The 19,357-nt window shown below is 39.8% G+C and overlaps 1 protein-coding gene and 1 long non-coding RNA gene across 5 annotated transcripts in view; one reads left to right on the plus strand and one right to left on the minus strand.

The window, feature by feature from the left end:
• NSD3 (nuclear receptor binding SET domain protein 3) overlaps positions 1–19,357 on the plus strand; it is a 57,704-nt gene that overhangs the window by 17,868 nt on the left and 20,479 nt on the right. For all 4 annotated transcript variants that reach the window (XR_012156311.2, XM_073325229.2, XM_073325230.2 and 1 more), the window contains exons 3-14: positions 506–574; positions 1,270–1,429; positions 2,720–2,874; positions 4,811–5,326; positions 7,344–7,470; positions 11,615–11,715; positions 14,225–14,270; positions 14,888–15,018; positions 15,454–15,582; positions 16,467–16,593; positions 17,055–17,252; positions 17,917–18,087. Coding sequence is in view for 3 of the 4 variants with exons in the window: in XM_073325229.2 (XP_073181330.1) it covers positions 506–574; positions 1,270–1,429; positions 2,720–2,874; positions 4,811–5,326; positions 7,344–7,470; positions 11,615–11,715; positions 14,225–14,270; positions 14,888–15,018; positions 15,454–15,582; positions 16,467–16,593; positions 17,055–17,252; positions 17,917–18,087 (1,930 nt within the window). In the remaining variant the exon portion in view is untranslated. The remainder of the gene's footprint in view (positions 1–505; positions 575–1,269; positions 1,430–2,719; positions 2,875–4,810; positions 5,327–7,343; positions 7,471–11,614; positions 11,716–14,224; positions 14,271–14,887; positions 15,019–15,453; positions 15,583–16,466; positions 16,594–17,054; positions 17,253–17,916; positions 18,088–19,357) is intronic.
• On the minus strand, positions 903–10,052 carry LOC140903650 (uncharacterized). The gene is made up of 3 exons (XR_012156317.1): positions 9,871–10,052; positions 5,888–6,030; positions 903–1,123 (listed from the first exon to the last, which is right to left on the minus strand). It is a non-coding gene; the product is annotated as an uncharacterized LOC140903650 (long non-coding RNA).

The raw sequence follows: 19,357 nt of genomic DNA on the forward strand, positions 1-19,357 counted from the left end.
ACTGTCTATGATATAATGTCTAAAGTGAACTGCTAACTAATGTTGTTCATGTTTCTTGCGGTTTTTTTAAATCAATAAATAGCTCTAATACTGCTGTCTATTTATATAACCAATTTACAGTGTGTAACTGTGTGCTGCTCTGTTTCCTTTCCTCCCTTCCCTATTCCCTCGGAGTTGTATCTCAGTTTAGATTGTAGGCTCTGTGGGACAGTGACTTCTTTATTGTAAATTGTACAGCACCTAGCACGAAACCCTGGTCTGATTGGGTGCTACTATAATGAAAATATATTAAGTAGTGTGGGAGAGATGAGTATTTTGAAACTGACCGTAGATCAGTCATAAGGAGTTGATCATGTTTTCTGATTTTATGGTGGTGTTTTCTTCTCTCTGCTAATTTATTTTTCTCCTGCTCCTGTTCTCTTTGATGTGTTCTTCTGTTCTACCATCCCCTTATCCTGTTTACTTTTATTTTCCTGTTTTCTCCTTATTGTTACCCTTTTCTTAGAGACCAAATGAGAGGCTTAGTGTGCTATCAGAAAGACCAAGAGAAGACATACTGTTGGAGGAAACCCCGGTTAGTACTGATGTAAATTAACACATCTTGGACTCTTAGTATTATAGACATTGTTTTGCTGTCTCATTACAGTATGAACATTTTATACGTTAGTATCAGAGAAATCAATCACTGGTGTTGGAAATGCCTATATAATTATTATTCAGAGTAATAGCCGTGTTAGTCTGTATTTGCAAAAAGAAAAGGAGTACTTGTGGCACCTTAGAGACTAACCAATTTATTTGAGCATAAGCTTTCATGAGCTACAGCTTACTTCATCGGATGAAAGCTTATGCTTAAATAAATTGGTTAGTCTCTAAGGTGCCACAAGTACTCCTTTTCTTTTTGCATAATTATTATTGTGGCCAGTGCTCACTGTAATTGTATATGATGACAGAATAAAGCAACACCAAAATCACATTTGTAATTGGTTTACTGAGTAGAACCTTTCTGTGGCGATATCTCCCCTTTAAAATGTCTTTATTATCAATCATTGCTCGTCCTCAGTGAACCATGCAATTGGAGTCTGTGTCCCTTGTTGTCATGGTTGCATTTGACCATCAGTGCCAGCTGAAAGAAGAGAAGAAAAACTAAATTGATGAAGAAATAAAAATTAAAAAAATCCAAACCAAAACACCTTATGAATCATTGTGCATTAGTGAGTCGTATTAAATTGTTTTCTTCTGCAGCTGAAATGACTGTTATCTTCTTTATAGGTCCAGCAGTTCTCACCTTCTCTTCCAACGCAAGTTACAACTGCCGTCAAATTTCAGGTTGGCGATCTAGTCTGGTCCAAGGTGGGAACTTATCCTTGGTGGCCTTGCATGGTTTCAAGTGATCCACAGCTTGAGGTTCATACCAAAATTAATACAAGAGGTAAAGGAGGACCATTGAGTGGACATGTTAGATACTATATCAGTAATTGCTCCTTAATTAAACATATTGCTATAAAATACAACTGACAACTTATGCCAATTGGGAACAGGCTCCCAGAGTGAAGTTAGCAATGATGAGCCAAACAACTAACTTTATTTAACTCTCTCAATGTGACGCAAACAGGTCTCTTCTGTTGTTGTTCACCTAGTGCAATTCAGAAATGCAGAATTGTCTTGATTCTTGTTTATAAATACGTTCAACTGTTCATTTAAAAACAAATCAGAGGAAAGTGTGCAACTGAGTAAATGATTGATTTTTGATTTATCTTTTTTTCCTAATATTTGTTTTAGAACAAATATACACGTGCTCATATAAAAACAATAACTGGTTAAGTTATTTTGGAGTGAATTTAGAGAAAAACAAGCTGTCCACTAAGTGGCATTTTTGCGGGGTCATTGACATCTGGATATTTTGAAAATGAAATTTTGAATGATTAAAAAAACCCAAGATTGCCATTGCTACTTCATTGATCTGGCTTAGCTTCCCCTGGTCCCAGCTGGAAGATGTGGCCCTTATGGTCTTCCTAATGGGATTAAGCATTCAGCCTGTTAAATAGGAAAACTTCAGTCGCACAAAACATTGCATGATTCCTATGTTAGTAATATGAATAAACAAATGCATGTATGTACTCAGACCATGTGTTTACTTAGTTTAGAGAGAGATTCTGCCACTTAACTCTTGTTGAGTTCGTATCCTTACAAGTAGTCCTACTGCTATCCGTGATACTGCTTGGTGTGAGGACCAGGTACTGCCACCCTTAGACTGTAACCTGAAGGCAGGGACAATGCCTCTTTACTTTCTAAAGTGTTGTGAAAAGTTGTTACAATACATAAATGTGCAACTTCAATTTCTCACAGAAAGTTAGCTTTGTTAAATGTTTCTATTTTAATAGAGATGAGTTTCAAGCAAATTCAAAAACTAGATGGCTAGGATGTTAGAGTAGCCGTTCGTGTGGTCCCCCCCACCCCCCAATTGACTTAGTAGCTCTAGTTTAGCTTTTAGTCTGACTGCATAATCTTATATAGGCACTTTTATAAAACCATATCAGATGTATAAGAAATGGAGCTGCTTGCATTTTACTTTCTAGCTTCTATAGAGCTAAGGAGAACTTCTGTCTGTAAGAATTGAATGAGTGGAGTGGAGTAAGAATGTTAGGCTAATATATCCAAGTAAACACATGAACTGACTTCTGTTGATAGTACTGCTTACTAGAGTGTGTTTTAATTTCAGGTGCACGTGAATACCACGTTCAGTTTTTTAGCAACCAGCCTGAGAGGGCATGGGTGCATGAGAAGCGGGTTCGAGAGTATAAAGGACATAAACAGTATGAACAATTATTGGCAGAGGCTACTAAGCAAGCCAGCAACCACTCTGAGAAACAGAAGGTATGTTCAGCACTAAATTCAGAGTGTTATCCACAATGTCTATCAAAGTAAAACCTAAACTTACAAAGGGGACCCATCCTGAAACTTATTGTAGACTGATGCATATTCGAATGTTGGAAAAATAAAGTACTGTGTGCATTCCTCCTGTGACTAAGTAATCATACTTTGCAAAGATAGTTAAATGTTTCCACATGCCATTATGTCCTCCTTATGGATAAGCTGTTATCTGAGCTTGTTTTATCCCCAGTGCAAAATTGAGATGCAAGTATTTGTATCCCCCGTCCCCTTTCAGTAACTTTCTTGGCTGTAGTCCTTTTCTGGACACTTAGTTTGCGTGTGTGTGTGTGTGTGTGTATATGTATGTAACTTCAGAATAAATATTAGATCACTAATTTTCAGTGTTTCCGTTATTAATATATTCCTTAGAAAGCAGTGTACGTTTTAAATAGCAATGTTTACGCTCTCATCACCATCCCATACGTTTCTGATGTTATGTAGATTCTGCTTGTTAGCAGTCCCTCAGTTGCCAGCAAAAGTTGCTTTTATCCAATAATTGCTAATAAATGGAAGGCAGGTTTGCAAGGCAGCAGCCAGGGAAGGAAGTGCTGGGAGGTGAACCTGCCTGCAGGGAGAATAGCAGAGTGAAGGTGCAGCCCTGATGCTGGAGCTTTCTGCAGGGAGCGGGCGTGTTGGGGCCACAAAGCTGCACAGTACCTCTCCCTGCATTCTTCCATGCATCTGATGAAGTGAGCTGTAGCTCAGGAAAGCTTATGCTCAAATAAATTGGTTAGTCTCTAAGGTGCCACAAGTACTCCTTTTCTTTTTGCGAATTCAGACTAACACAGCTGCTACTCTGAAATCTTCCCTGGTTGCATCTCGGAACGTCCCAGTGCAGCCCCCTGGCAGGGATCCTGGAGAAGGCAGGGAGAAGTACTGTGCAGCTCTGGCATCTGTGCTGCAGCCCCCTCCCTGCTATTGCCCTGCCCACAGCCTCTCCTCTCTGTCTGCTGCTCCTTCCTGTGTGGTCCCTGTGTGCATTCAGTTTTTGCTGGGCTGCAGCCCCAGAAGGGAACACTGGGACATGCTGAGCACTGGCTGCAGGCAGATTTGTGAGGCTGCAGTCAGAGGAGGCATGTCCCAGCACTTCCTCTCCTGGCTGCAGCCTCACAAATGTGCCTGCAGAGGGTGCTCCACATATCCCAGGGTTTCCTCGTAGCGGTGTAGCCTTACAAACATGCCTGCAGATGGTTCCTTTCTTCCAAAAAATGTTGCTAATAAGCGAGCAGCATGTTGTTGCTAATATCCGAATCCTATCAACATTGATATTAATGGGATGGATGGTTCCCAGCCATATGTTGCCATTAACCAGAAGTTGCTAATACCAGAATTGCCCTTCAGCGAAATCTACTGTATTTGTTTAATTGAGAAGGGAACTATTGGCCAGACCGCCAGACTTATCACTATATTTTGGTGGGCTTCTCAAGTAGATATTTAAGTTAATTAGAAGTAGTAATGAATGGGGAATGGGAGGTTTAGAAGAAGAAACAGGATTAAAATAAGTGGGTGAATTGGATTATCTTCTGGCTCGTATATCTACAGAATTGTGGATTAAACTTTGCCTGCCATTGTCTTTAGAGGGGTTGCTCAGAGCAGAATCTGATTCACAAATTTCACTGGTGATGGCCCAGTAAGAATCCAGTTTGACTGTCAATTCCAGTCTGAGTTTGCAGGCCTGGTCCCCAGAAATATCTTGTAAACTGAAAAAACATTCACCTGCAATCTGAGATACATCAGGGTCCTTGGAATGGCTTACATAGGGTCATTTTGTAGAGCAGGGCCACATTTTAAACTAGTTTATTTTAATTGAACATTTATTTTAATGTAGCCAGGAAGCTAAATAAAATACATGTAATAGAGTTCTCTTTTTGTCTTAAAGATTCGTAAGCCAAGGCCACAAAGAGAGCGTGCTCAGTGGGATATTGGTATTGCCCATGCTGAAAAAGCATTGAAAATGACTCGGGAAGAAAGGATAGAACAGTATACCTTCATTTATGTAGACAAGGAGCCAGAGGAGGCTTTGTCCAAAGCCAAAAAGACTGCTGCCCCTAAATCAGAGGCTAAAAAGAATCGTCGGCCTAAACCAGCATTGAACGCTCAGCCAGAACAGACCAATGCAGTATCTGCATCCCCCTCATTATCAAATACTGAGGTGCGAAGGCAAAGTCAAAGGAGGCAGTCAAGTGTGGAAGAAGAGGAGCCACCACCTGTGAAAATAGCATGGAAAACAGCTGCAGCCAGAAAATCCTTACCAGCTTCAATAACCATGCATAAAGGGAGTTTGGATCTTCAAAAATGTAACATGTCTCCAGTTGTTAAAATTGAACAAGTTTTTGCCCTACAGAATGCTGCTGGAGATGGAAAATTCATCGATCAGTTTGTTTACTCTACCAAGGTACACACTTATTTGTTACTAACTCCTTTGTCTGTAAATAACACACACCCACAATATTTAGTATGGGGCTCAAACTTAAGTGTCCACCAACTTTCAAAATGTGATGGTCTATGCAGGAAGCTTTTATTAGATACTACATAAAATCTGTCAGGTCCCGCTTTTTATAAGCAGCCCCGATAAATAGAAACATCTTAAAACTTTACTAACTACAAGGGCTAGTACAACCAGCAGTCTGTGGGGTTTTTTTGTTTTCTTTCATTTTTTAAGAAATGGAGGGTGGAGGGTTATTCTTTGGTTTTAGTGACAGAAATTTCGACAAAACCGTTAAGCTATTGCTGAGAACTTTTGAAATCAATAGCTACAACAAGCCACTTGTTTAATTCTAGTTTCCCACTTTAAATCAGAATTGAGCTGCTCAGCCCTTCTGGGTTAAATTGGATCTACCACTTTGGTGCCTGTTTGCAACAGGTGAGATTACAAGATGGTGCGTAAATAGTGAGTTAAAAGCAAAAAAATGAACAATCCGGTGTGGTAAAGACATTTTTTAAAAATAGCTTTTACCTCTTAGTCTCATGCAGATCATCAGCAACCCCTCAGTCAGTGTAAGTAGCAGTAGTGGGGCTAATTGGCTGCCTTACTTTTCTGCCCTGTCTTCCTTGAGGACATATATGTGCAGTAACTCTTCACGTAACGTAGTTATGTTCCTGAAAAATAAGACTTGTAAGTGAAAGGATGTTAAGCGAATCCAATTTCCCCATCAGAATGAATGTGGGGTTCAAGGTGGGGTTAAGTTCCAGGAAAAAATTTTTTTGCCGTACAGTACTATAGTTGGGAGGTGGTCCCACCTTACCCCGCACGGGCACAGCCCACTGGCACTGGAGGCAAGGAGGCAGGCAAGGAGGCTGAAGGTGCTGTAGGCTAGGAGAAGGACGTTGCATAGCTGCAGCTTCCTCTACTCTGCAAGCACCAGGGGCTGGGGGCTCAGCCCTTGGCCTGCCCACTCCACCACTTCCCCCAAGCCCCTACCCTTGACCCGCCTCTTCTCTTCCCCCGCCCCCCCTTACTCCACGCATTGCGTCCTCGCTCCTGCCTCCTGCCCGCAGCAATCAGCTGGCTTGCGCATTCAGGAGGGAAGGGGGAGGAACAAGGACATGGCGCGCAGGCTCCCACTCCTTCTCCCTCCCCTGCCCCCTGAACGCTGATTGCCGCAGGAAGGAGGCAGGGGAGGGAGGGGGGAGGTGCACCCTTCCCCCTTCCTCCTGCCCATGGCTGGCAATCAGCTGGCTTGTGGCGTTCAGGGGGTAGGAGGGAGGGGGAAGGAGCGAGGACTCTGCACACAGCCTCCCCGCCCCTGCCTCCTGCCCCCGGCAATCAGCTGGTTTGAAGAGGCAGGGGAAGGAGGGCGAGCCTGCCTGCGGAGTCCTCTCTCCTCCTCCTCTCCCTCCTGAACACCGCAAGCCATCTGATTGTTGTGGGCAGGAGGTGGGGAGAGAAGGGGGAAGGTGCTGATCTGTGGGGTGTGCCAGCGGGTGGGAGGTGCTGGGGGGGGCGTAGGGGAGCTGATGGGGGGCTGCCAGCTGTGGACAAAGCAGGCAGCCAAATGTTGTCATAGCGAATTTTAAATGGAGCATGTTCTGTAATTGAGCAGAGATGTAAGATGGAAACAACATTAAGCGAGAGGACATTAAGTGGGGAGTTACTGTATTTTTAAACTTAGATACTGGAGCCCTTATGTGGATAAGCACATTAGGAATACCTACAACAACAAAAAACCCACTAGTGCTGTTCAGTGAGAGACTGGTGCATGCAGTATATTTATTTGAGGGGGAAAACTTGGAGTCTGTCTTAGGAGGTTTCCCCTCACTGTTTCTAAATTGCCCTCCCTCATGGTGGTAATCAACGTTGTGGCTTGAATTCCAAGTTGTAAGTGATTTCCTAGTAGACTTTGTGGTTATTGAATTAATTTGCGTGGTAGTCTGATCAGGTAATCACTAACTTTATTTGTGTTCTTTAAAAGGGAGTTGGTAACAAAACTGAAATAAGTGTCAAGGGACAAGACAAGCTTATTTCTACATCAAACCAGAAAAATGAGAGAGCCACTGCACAAAATGCATCCTCACTCGAAACTACTTCTGGGTCAACAGGTAGGCAAAGGTTGGGACTCCTTGACTAAATCTTAACACATGAGCATTTAAACAGGATGCAAAAGTCAGGGTTCCCTCAGGAATTAGAAAATCATTATGAATGTATTTCTCTTTACATAATGATTGCAGCAAGTGTGGCATATGTAATCCACAATGGGTGTAGTTACTTGGAGGGGTGATCTTTATGGCTCTAAGAATTTTTAAGTGATGGGTGAACTGCCTTAGCTAAGCCACTTAGAATCCTGGACTTGAGGGAAGGATGCTTGGCCAGTCTGAAGCAAGTCAGCATATCTATGGGATGGCTATGATGGTGGAGAAAAGACAGGGAACAATGGGTAGTGTAATAGCTCACTAAGTTGGGAGGCAGTAAAATGGTTCTGTTAGCAAACCATTACAGTGGCTTTTGGCATCAAATTTCAAAAGTAGCAATTAGGACCAAAGCAAATGAGGCAAAAATCAGCATAGTCTTGTAGTTGGAGCCAGACTTCATGAATCAGGGGTAAATTCTATTCCCAGCTTTACTGTTTTCTTGTGTGACCTTGTACAAGATAATTAATGTCTCAGTGCTTCAATTAATCCTGTTGATAAAATGGGATAATGCATACCTTTCTGAAGCACTTTGAGCACTCTATTAGGCACTGTGTACGTGTCTTTAAGAGAGAAGAGTGTGAAGAAATCAAGAGTATCTGGAGGCTTAGAATAGGAAAGAGAGAGCCTAAGGCAAATTCTCTGAAGAAATTGAACTTAACACACATGCAGGGAGAGAAGAGTGAGTATTTAAATTGAATGAGTAACTTTTACCTTGGAGCAGAAAAGCGATTATTGATGCTGTGACTTCAGAAATGGCTATGGGTTTGGCTCTTCTTTCAGTGGGGATGGGCTAATCCCAGCAGAAAGTCTCTGGGAGCAAATTGATAAGGCATACTATAGAAAGAGGTAGGGTGGAAGATGATGGGGGAGAGAAACAACTTCAGTCATTCTCAGCTGAACTTCCATTTTCAAGTCCTTCCTCCTATTGTACTGGTTTTAGTATTTCAGCGAAACGGTCTTTATCTTCGATGTGGAAAACACATCAGAGATATTATGTGTTTGGACATATGATTGTAATCATATTATAGCTAGTATAGACTGTGGAGAACACCTAGTTTAATAATGAATATGTGAAAAGTAAGTTTGGGGTGGGATCAGAGTGCATTCATTTGATACTCAACAGCAGGATGAACAGTTACCTTCAGTCTGGAACCAGAAAAGGGGGGTATTTGGTTCAGCTTAGGTGCCATAAAACTGACTACTCTTTCTAATAGTTTTTTTTATCTTGTAACGTTATTCAGTGTCACCCTTGCTTTAGTTATGTAGCTGTGCAAAGGACCTGGTCCTAGTGTAGTTAGCTCTCTTTTCAAAACAAAAAAATAAAACTAAAGACACCAAAACAAAAAACCCTCACACCATTCTGCATATATTGGAACACTCTTCCCCAGCCCACCCAGTTCAGCTCCTCGGCATATATAATTCTTGTTATGGAGTGTTACTTTAAATCTGCTATCCCCTGGGTTTTCACAGCACACTGTGCCTGAGGACTTTCAAATGCAAGATGAGCACTCTGGATTTTTTTGACCCTGGTGTGAGCAAGATGGGGTTTCATCTGCTGTTGATGACAATCATTGTCTCTCCAGCTTATAATTGCTATGGTTCTGGCAGCTTTTTCCAAACTATTGCTACTCTGTTAATTGCCCAACAACAGAGGAGGTGCTCTCTGTTTTGTTTCCGCCCCCTGGAAACGAAGGGCATCACCTCCACAATTCGCAGTGGCTCTTAGAGCATAGGGAGGGTGAGAATTCTGAGCCTCTTTTTTTTCGTTTTCTCAGGTTTTTTGGATACGTAAAACATCACCTGATAACACCCCATACAGTGCATGAGCATTACTTCAGTATACACTCCAAACAGTCACTTTCAAAGCCATTTCCAAAGTCCAGACAATTATTGGTCCCCTCTCATGGAACATAACTGGAAGTCCTTTTTTCAAATTTAAGGTCACCGGAACTTCAGAGTACCTTTACGGTAAAGTATTTTACAGAATGACTCTGGGAGCCCTGATGCATAAGCCACAGTGAGATGTACAGAATTCCATAATACTGGGGAAAATCTGTGTCTGTAACCTGGAATCTGATACGAGAACTACCTTGAGAATTCTGTTTAAAGGGGAGACTGGAGGTATAAATGGAAACAAAACTGACCCAATGACTTGGTAGCTAGTGAGGTGCACTGCTGGTTATAAACCAGTCTGAGCCTAGCACTTGTTCATAAATTGCACAGAAGTGGGATAAGAGTATTGTGGAGGTGATGCGCTGAACCTTTGGGGAATGGGGAACACAGAGTGCATATTGCACTACTTGGGCATACCACTGGCATCCAATACGAAGTGGCATTGGTCTCCAACGGCACTATCTTCTCTGATACAGGTCTTCCATCACAACATAACTCCTTCTTCTGTGTTGAGCATAGAGAAGAAAGAAGAATACTGATTAGTTGAACTTTCCTAGTCAGATTTGTCCAAAATTAGGGAACCCTTTCCATGGATAGTACAAGGCATGCCAGCTGAACATAGAGGTGACACAGGAGGGGCTGCAGATCAGGTGCCTTGGGCCAATCAGAGCAACTTTAATGTACAGTAAAATTTGAGGTATACTCTTCCCTTCTAAATCCCAATATGGGAACACTCTCTAGGACCCAAAAGTGAAATTAATCCAAACCTGAGGGGCACTAAGATTCTCCACCAAAACATGTAACTTTCTAAAATGTGTCCCTTTAAAAATAAAATCTTTAAAACCATTTGTATTTGCCAGTTGTTCCTATCAACTTCCATTGCACCAATTTAAATGCACAATTTTCTAAATAATGAGAAAGCAAGATTAACAATAGATCATCAAGTGGATAAGGGAAGGGTGAAGTTCCATGCTTCTAGAGTCCTCTGGAATAATTTCCAGCCTTCAGTTACAGCCTACCTCCTTTTCTAGATATATAGCATAATATCAGTGGAAGCAGCACAGACACTTATGGCCTCCAATAATGAATCCTCTTAACATAATACAAAAAATTCCAGATCCACATTTTTTATTCTTCTAAATAATAATCATTTTAAAAAAATTATAAAAAATATTTAATTTCTATCCTGTTAGGTCGAAAACACCTGATGCTGAAGGACAATACTGTAACGATAAAATAGAATTTTCAAACTTTGGACTTTTTCTGTCAGTCTTACACCTTTAATTATGTGCTTGGTTTCAAGAATTGCACATTACACAAATGCTGTGTAGATGTTCCTCAACAGGAGCAGTGTTGTAACACAGAATATTCCTTTGCCCTTGCCATTTTTTTTTTTAAAGTAGCCTGTGTTCTGGTGTCTTCAAGTATCCTAATCACCCTTATTAATCTGAGCTTGCTTTCCAGAGCATAATTTTAAGAAACCTATTCTTTAGTTTTTGTCTGCTAGAATAGCCTCCTGTCCATTGACCACCATTTGTTTTCAATTTTTTTCTCAGTATCCTGAAATCTTTATCTAAAGCTGTCAATTTTTTTTATTTATTGCAACTATGGTAGCCTAGCTTTTGACTAAACTTGTACTAATATCTAGAGTTCTGAAATTTGATAAATCAGTTTATTCACCTGACCATAAAGTCAAAGGCCCAGAAAACCATGTTTTGAAGAGTGAAAGTTTGGAATCTAAGTTCTGAATCTTTAGAATACCAAGACATTTTAGGTAATGAGGTTTTTATAGTTATGGATACCTTCCGGAAAAAGCAAAAGGCAAACTAGTTAGAAAACGATCAGACCAGAGGCTCTGAAAGTGACATGTCATAACAAATTGTCACCCTATTCCAAAAAGTGGATTCCAGCCTTTCCCTTTACCCTTTTATTGGTATCTTTTCTGAACCCAGGCCTCTCTCCATTAGATGTATTTTCTGCAATCAGGGCTCCAGCTGGCAAAAAAAAATCCTTTGAACGGACTGTTTTTAAAAAGTCTGTTAAATATCAAAAGAGCAAAAAAAGTTTTGCTTTCATTACTACAGCCATTGACTTGGTACTGAACATATCACACTAAGCTGAAATAGAAGGAATCGCGTAATAGAATCCTTTCCTTCCTCAGGTTCTGTAGAAAAGAAGCAACAGAGAAGATCGATTCGAACCCGCTCAGAGTCTGAGAAATCCACTGAAGTTGTGCCAAAGAAGAAGATCAAAAAGGAGCAGGTTGGCTTCCTCCATGTAGAGAGTTAAAATATATTTTGTATTCATAAATGTTGTGGCTTATATTGGTGCCTTTTTATTTTTCTCCATTTTGCCCATCGAGTTTCCTTTTTGGACTATCCTTCATGAAATCCCCCTGTCTGTACCATTATTGCTGTGACTCTGCTACTGGCATCTTCACAGTATCAGTTCAGGCTTTGGATAATGGGAACTCAATGATGCAAGACTCCTAATGAACCTGACATGTTAACTTTGAGATTTCTGTTGTGAGCAAAATGATTTTATGTTTTAATAATATCTATTTGATGGAATTGCCACCAGGTTCCTTCCTCTTCTTACTCTTGGTTTAGCTGCTGGTTTGTATTGAGGTTTTGTTTTTCAAAGTTTCTGATTTATTTGATCACTTTTGAAAATGGACTCTAAGAATGATCTATTTTAAAGATGAATAATCTGACTTTTATGTTGGCAGACATAAACAAAAAAACAAATCTTAGATTTTTTTTTCTCCCCCTTAAGTAGAACTAACATGTACAGGGCACTCTTTTAATCCAAATGCCAGACAGACAAATGTTGTTGCTTTATTTAAAAAAAAAAAAAATTCTGAGTGGAGATGAGTAGGCAAGTTGAGCAGGTGACATACTTAAATATTTAACTCAATACACTTATTTAACAAGTTTGTCAGAGTTGTTGGTTCTTTTCCTTACTATCAATTTTTCCCTATTTAAACCATAAGGGCACCCACCCTTGAAACCTGAAACTTTTGTAGAACAAATGTTTCTTAATACAGTTTTTTCCAATGGGCTTTTTTAAAAAGGGACACAGGTTAAAGTTTTGTTTTTTTAAACTTCATTAGAGTAAAATAAATATTTAAAAAAAACACCCTAATTTATTCTTTGCCCATTATACTTTATTTTATTTTATTGCACTTCAATCATCTTAAAGGCTGAAAATAGGCCTTGTCTATTTTTTTTTTTTTTTAAAGTTTCATATTTTGGTTCTGATGCACTAGTATGACACTTCCATGTTTGGGTTGCCAAAGCGACAGAAGGAAATTTAACTCTAAAAAAAGTTTGTCACTGAAACCATTTTTTTAAAAGGCAACCTGTTGGATGTAAAATAGCTGACACGTAGGCCCTTTAACTTCTTGATGTGAGAAGTTGCGATTCCCCTATTTTTAAATAAATCCTTTTGCATTTGCAAATTCTCCTTAATTTAACAAAGGTATAAGAACCAACAATAGGAACATTGTGGTTCCAGGTTAGCTTTGCTTGCTTATACTATGTAGCTAACTAAGGCAACATAGTACATTAAATTGCTTTTCTCAGGCAAAGTATGTGACTAAAACGTAATAAAATAATCAAAGATGCACTGTAATGCACATAACTTTGAATGTATTAAATTATATTCAAAATAAGTCTTACTAACTTCTTACAATTATGCAACAATATTTGTTACCCAAAGTCAAGTTTTCTTGCAACTGATTCCCAAATTCAGTCTGTGACCACTTGGTTTAAATTTATAACTGGAATGAATACAAATGGGAAAAACAAAATGTTAATGCTACTGTTACAGTGAGAAATAGAGAAATACAAGTGATTGTTTAGATTTTATATTTGTATTACGAACTGTATCCTATACAAATCCTTCTATTGTATGTTTTTACCTATTGTACAACAAAATAAAATATTTTTTAAAAAAATTTAGATTAATCCTTAAATATTTACTAAATGTGTTTCTATATGCTTTGTTAACCACATTGCAAAGAAATAAAAGCCTGCAATTCTTAGCCTAAAACCAGGACCTTAGGAAACAACTTTCTTCCTTTAATTATGCTTTTTATCACCAAATTCTCACATGTATTACATGTATATTGGCAGAAAAATTTCTAATTTCATCCTTCTGATGTAGGACCAAGAACGTGACGTGCTTGTGGAAGATCACAAACTTGTCTACTTAAGTTTGTATTGACATGAGTTTCCAGCTGTATAGAGCTCTGCAATGCTCTATATGGAGTCCTCATCCCCACCTTTATGGGCCTTGCAGCCTTCTATACAGAGAGAAGGTCCATATCCCCAGAAGCTCAAGAGTGCATGCTTGATGGAAGTGCCTTAAAACGGCAATACATTAAGTGTCTCACTAACCTGAGTCAGACCTGTATAAGTACAAGTTTACCTTAACAGGTGTTGGGTTTTACAACAGCATCAGGGTTGGCTACAGGAATGAACCCCTCTCCTGCCTGCTGGACATGGATAAAGTTTTCCTGTTGTCTTCAAGCACAAAGGGAGTGATTGGAAAGGACCTTGCTATTGAACATATGGCTGCCTTATCACCTGGTATTCAGCCTAGGCAGCTAGGATTAAATCCCAGCAGGACAGAAGGCTTACACTGAGAAGGCGACTGCCAGACTACATCTGAGTTCAGATATGCTAATCACTTAAACTTGGATGTTTTTTCTTTTTTATACTAGGGGAAAAAATTCCTCTGTTAACTATAGATTTTCCTGTCCAAACAGGTAGAAATGGTTCCACAGACAGCAGTGAAGACTGGATTACAGAAAGGTGAGTTTGTCTGAATAAAAACAAACATTGTTTATTAGTACCCCATTTACAGGCCATTCATTATATTTCACTGATGGCTTTCAGTCTGTGTGAACTGCAAGTAATTGCCAGATGTTTGTGAGTGACTCCATTGTATTGATCTACCTTCGTTCCTCTGAGTTGTAGCCCTCTTTTTGTAATAATAGTTGGGAGAATAGTGTATGCTTGGTCTGCTTTAAAGTTTTCATGACATGATTCTTATAAAAAACCAAATGAGGGTATCTGAACATAGGCATATTTTAAGATGAATGATGCGGTATTACCTGTTGGGGTTTTATCCCTATCTGAATGGTGATAGTTCAGTAGGTTGTGCCAATACGTGAGCTATCCAGCAGTTTGACAAAAGGTTTTGTTTTGTTTAATGGCATTTGAATGCTATTGGCTGAATTACTTTTTACCCTGGAGCACTGAAATGTTTAGTGGCAAACTTCTGAACTTAAAACGCTTGCCATAAGTGAGATGTTTGTAAAGTCCTGCCTTGTGGCTTCATCTTTCATGTCTCTGTCATTTTTCTCCATGTGATCTAAAAAGAAAATGAAAACAATATTTTAGGATTAATTTCAGTGTGTTGTGTTAAGGTGCCAGCGAGATTTCAGATTCTTGTAAACCTCTAAAGAAAAGGAGTCGTGCCTCAACTGATGTAGAACTGACTAGTTCAGCATACAGAGACACATCTGACTCTGATTCAAGAGGACTTAATGATCTGCAGGTAAATGTGTGGTATTTGCACACAGATATACATTTCAGTATGTCTGACAGAGAAGTGGCATTATTGATGGCTGCAGTTTTGAATAAGCAAGTAACTCAGTCGTCAGATTCAGATAACTGAATTGTTTTGCTCTTTAAAAAGGCTAATACAATGTTATGGGAATGGTGAGAAAAATATTTCAGTGGTAGGGTGTGGAGGACATAGGCATTTTCCTGTGCTGGTCCAGTGCTGAAAAAGGATCTCTATTAAATGGGCAGTAAATTGTTTGTCACTATATATTGAGGTCCACAATCTTTCAGATAACTTTCATATTTTTTTAATGTATATTAGCTGCATTTTTTCTTTTAATCAGTGCTGACTTAATATTTTTCCATGCCATGGTTAGCCTTTTAAAGTAGTTTATTTAAAAATGGTTGTGGATTGATTTCTTTATAGGGTAGTTTTGGAAAGCATTCAGACAGCCCATCAGCCACTGCAGATGCTGATGCTTCTGATGTACAATCAGTAGACTCTAGCTTATCAAGAAGAGGCACTGGAACAAATAAGAAGGATACTGTTTGTCAGGTAGGTGGAAAGTGCATGGTATTATTGTAAACAAATATATGCTAAAGATGTGCTGTCTGATTCTGATTTTAATCTGGTCTGGTAGGAAACTCTCTCTTCAAATTATGCTATTGTATTTTGACTAAAGCTCATAATTTGACATTGAACATCCTGAAAAACGATGGAATGACCGGGCCTTGTAGTTTTAATGCTCCAGAGGTGTTTGTGGTGGTCTCTCCCCCCCCCCCCCCCAAAAAAAAAATGGAAATGGCATTCTGCAGGTTAATAAGCCTGAGTCCATAGAAAATACAATACAACCTAAACTGGGTAATGTCACCAAGCAAGCAAGTTGCTCTGTTCTGCCCTATTTGAAGATTCCATACGGTCTTTCAGAGTAAGACAAAATGAGTATTACATTATGCTAGTCTACATAAGACATAGGCCTGGCTAACTGGCAAGGTCTGCATCAGAGGGAAAATGTTGTAATTGTCTTGCCAATTGCTTGAGATTACACACACACACACACCATGCTTTCCCCTCCTAGCCTTATATATATATATATATATATATAGCTAGGAGGGGAAAGCATGTTTGGCAGCCACTGCTGCATGCATGTGCAGGAGAAGAGAAATCTGAAAGCACCACAAAATAATCCTGCTTAGCTGATGCAAAAAGGATGGGAACACATTCAGTGACTGCTGGAGGCTTCCAGTGGCCTTACTGTTGCCAGTTCTGTCAGTGGCTTCAGCCAACTCTCCTGCCTTCTTCAGAAACCAGGAAGCTGTAGTGTCATAGTACGTAGAGGTTTCAGCCGGTTAATTTCCCTTGCTTCAGTTCTGTTAGTCACATAAATTTAAACATCTATCAACAGCTTTGTTCTCTGACTAGCTATTTGCTTGTTTAAGATCTGTGAAAGCTCTGGTGAGTCTCTGGTGTCATGCGAAGCAGAGTGCTGTAGAGTCTTCCATATGGAATGCCTGGGACTGAAATCAATACCTGATGGGAAGTTCATCTGCGTGGAGTGTAAAAATGGTAAATGCATTACTGTGTTTTGAGTGGTGGGGAAAAACCTGGGTTTCGGAGCCTGATGGATTACAGTGATTGGAAAAAGCTTCAGTATTCATATGCTGGGCTGAACAAACTGAGGCAGAGATGTTCTACAGTAAATAAAGTTCTGTGCTAACTTCCTTCCCTCTCCACTTAGCAAGTACTTTTAAACGGAAAATTAGTAAACTGTTCAGTGATAGGGCTGTGTCTTCCTGTTTGTTTATCCTGCACCCTGCACAATGGGGCCCTCATCCTGATTGGGGCCTTAATAAATGTGCAGTAGTAATAATCTGTTATTTTATAGTGAGGGAGGGATATTCTGCTTACACTGGTGGAATTGCATTAACTTCAGAGTTTTTCCTCCTCTGCCAAGTTTGCAAACTTGCCTCTTGGAAAATAACTGATAGCATTCATGCTGAGGTTTGTTTTATTCCTTTTCTTAAAAGGACAGCACACATGCTTTTCCTGCAAGCTTCCTGGTAAAGATGTGAAGCGCTGTTCAGTCAATGCTTGTGGTAAATTTTATCATGAAGCCTGTGTTCGTAAGTTTGCCACTGCTGTCTTTGAGTCACGAGGATTCCGTTGCCCGCAGCATTGCTGTACTGCCTGCTCAATGGATAAGGATATCCACAAAGCAAGTAAAGGTGAGAGCACAACTGGATTTGAATAGTACTAGGAAACTGCAAAATACTTGACAATGAGACAAGTAGCAGAAGATGAATATGATACTTTACACTCATAATGTGATACAGTATAGAGGGATGGGACATCAATTTATTATGAACGGATTCATTATCAGTTTGGTCATTAATACAGTGGGTTCGCTGTGAAACAGGTCAGTCTTGGTGGGGTAATATGAAACAGCCAGCATCTTGAGAAGTAGTGCTAAGGACACCTGGAATAGCTTCTGTGTCATTTGGACTTATTTGGCTGTTGGACTTCTGGAGTTTGCTTTAAGTTAAAGGTCAGATGTACAAAGCTGAAGTACCCGTAGACAGATAGCAATGGACTGTATAACAGAAGTTCTGTCCCAAAGAGGTCTTTTCCTTTAGAAGTGAACTAAAATGGTCAAGCAAACCAAGCAGTTTTAGGTTAGTTAGAGCCAAATGGGTCTTGCCTTCACTTAAAGAAGTTCTGCATCCAACATTAGAGTTAACAGAGTGAAACAGCATGTTGCTTTTTTGAAGAAGTTAATGTTTAATATCCTGGTTAGACTAAAACCAAACTTGTATCGCAGTCTGTGAGGTCTTCTACGCTATCCCAATTCCACTGTGACATGGTGCATTTTTCTGCATTTATATTAAACAGGACGCATGGTGAGGTGTTTGAGATGTCCGGTTGCCTATCACTCAGGAGATGGCTGTATTGCTGCAGGAAGCTTGTTTGTGTCATCTCACATTCTCATCTGTAGCAACCATTCCAAAAGGAATCTCTCTTCATCAGCTGTAAATGTAGGCTTTTGTTTCGTTTGTGCAAGAGGTGAGCAGTACTTTTTTCCCCCCTTCAGTTTATATGTCTGGTGTGGTCATTACTACAGTTACATGATAAAGCTGGGGTATTTTACACAATTATTTTTTTCTCTTGGGGCTCTGTTCGCTTCAAAGCTTCCTCTTTGACTGCTGGGATAGTACACATGATATTAATTTATTTCTCATGCAAGAGTTTTCGCATACAGTTTTGTTCGGTGTGTTCGGTGTTCAGACACAATTTTGAAGCACTGAGAAGGCATACTGTGTGTGCTGCCATTTGAGAAGAAAGTGAACGTTGAGTCCCCCGTTCCAGCAGTTGCAAGTCAAATCAGTAAACATTGATTCTCTGTCGCTTCAGCAAGAGGGGTTGCTTTCACCCTCTATAAATTGAAAATAATGGAGCATCTTTTAAGTGGGTGGATGGGGTTTGCTCATAAGCGAGAAAATGCCTGTTTTGACATCCAGCTCCCATTTGAGAAATATATTTTTTTTAGAAAAATGTTACAGGAATTACCACCTAAATCAGTTAAAATCTAATTACAGTAAAAATATCGTTTTCCATATGCTGCAGCTATTTTTTTTTCCCCTGGTGTTTTTTTTGAAGACCCCAGAAGTCTGTCAGTCACTTTATTTATTTTAACTTCTGTAAGAAGGTAGGACTAAATATTCCAGTGCTTTAGTTTACTTTGGTCAAAAATCCCAGTGCAAAAATATCTCTACCATGTTCTTTTTGCTGTGAAATTTAGAAACATAGAGCTTTTGTGTGTAATTTTGTGTGTGTGTGTATATATAATATGTAAAAACACGTGATACGTAACACTGCAAAAAGTTCACACTGAATGCAACATGTCTTTCAACTGTTTGACAGTCAGTAGTAAAGGAGTGTAAATACATGATGAATCCTGAATCCGCTTGTTTGTATTCAGCTGTGCAATTAGAGGCCTCGTTTGTGTGGTAAAGATGGTTTTGTATGAGCAAGAGCAGATTACTAGATAGAGGATCTAGAGAAAGGGAAAAAAAGAGGGGTCCCAGAGTTGGATTTTTTCCTGGTTCTAATTACAGTACAGGAAATGGAGCTGTCACAGAGGTTCCAAGGTAAAAAACAGTTCTTTCCTTTTTACATACATCTAATTTTTTCCAGAGAAATGGCGTCCGGAGGTTCAGAGGGAAACAGTAAGTCTTAGAATGCTGAGCCTGGGAGGGGCTCTCGAAGTGTGTGAAACAGTGTTTGCAACATGGTTCAGTGCTTTTCCTTTTAATGAGCCTGTTTCAGTGCTTTG

The sequence above is a fragment of the Lepidochelys kempii genome, chromosome 26 (genome assembly GCF_965140285.1).
Source record: "Lepidochelys kempii isolate rLepKem1 chromosome 26, rLepKem1.hap1, whole genome shotgun sequence".
Lineage (NCBI taxonomy): Eukaryota > Metazoa > Chordata > Testudines > Cheloniidae > Lepidochelys > Lepidochelys kempii.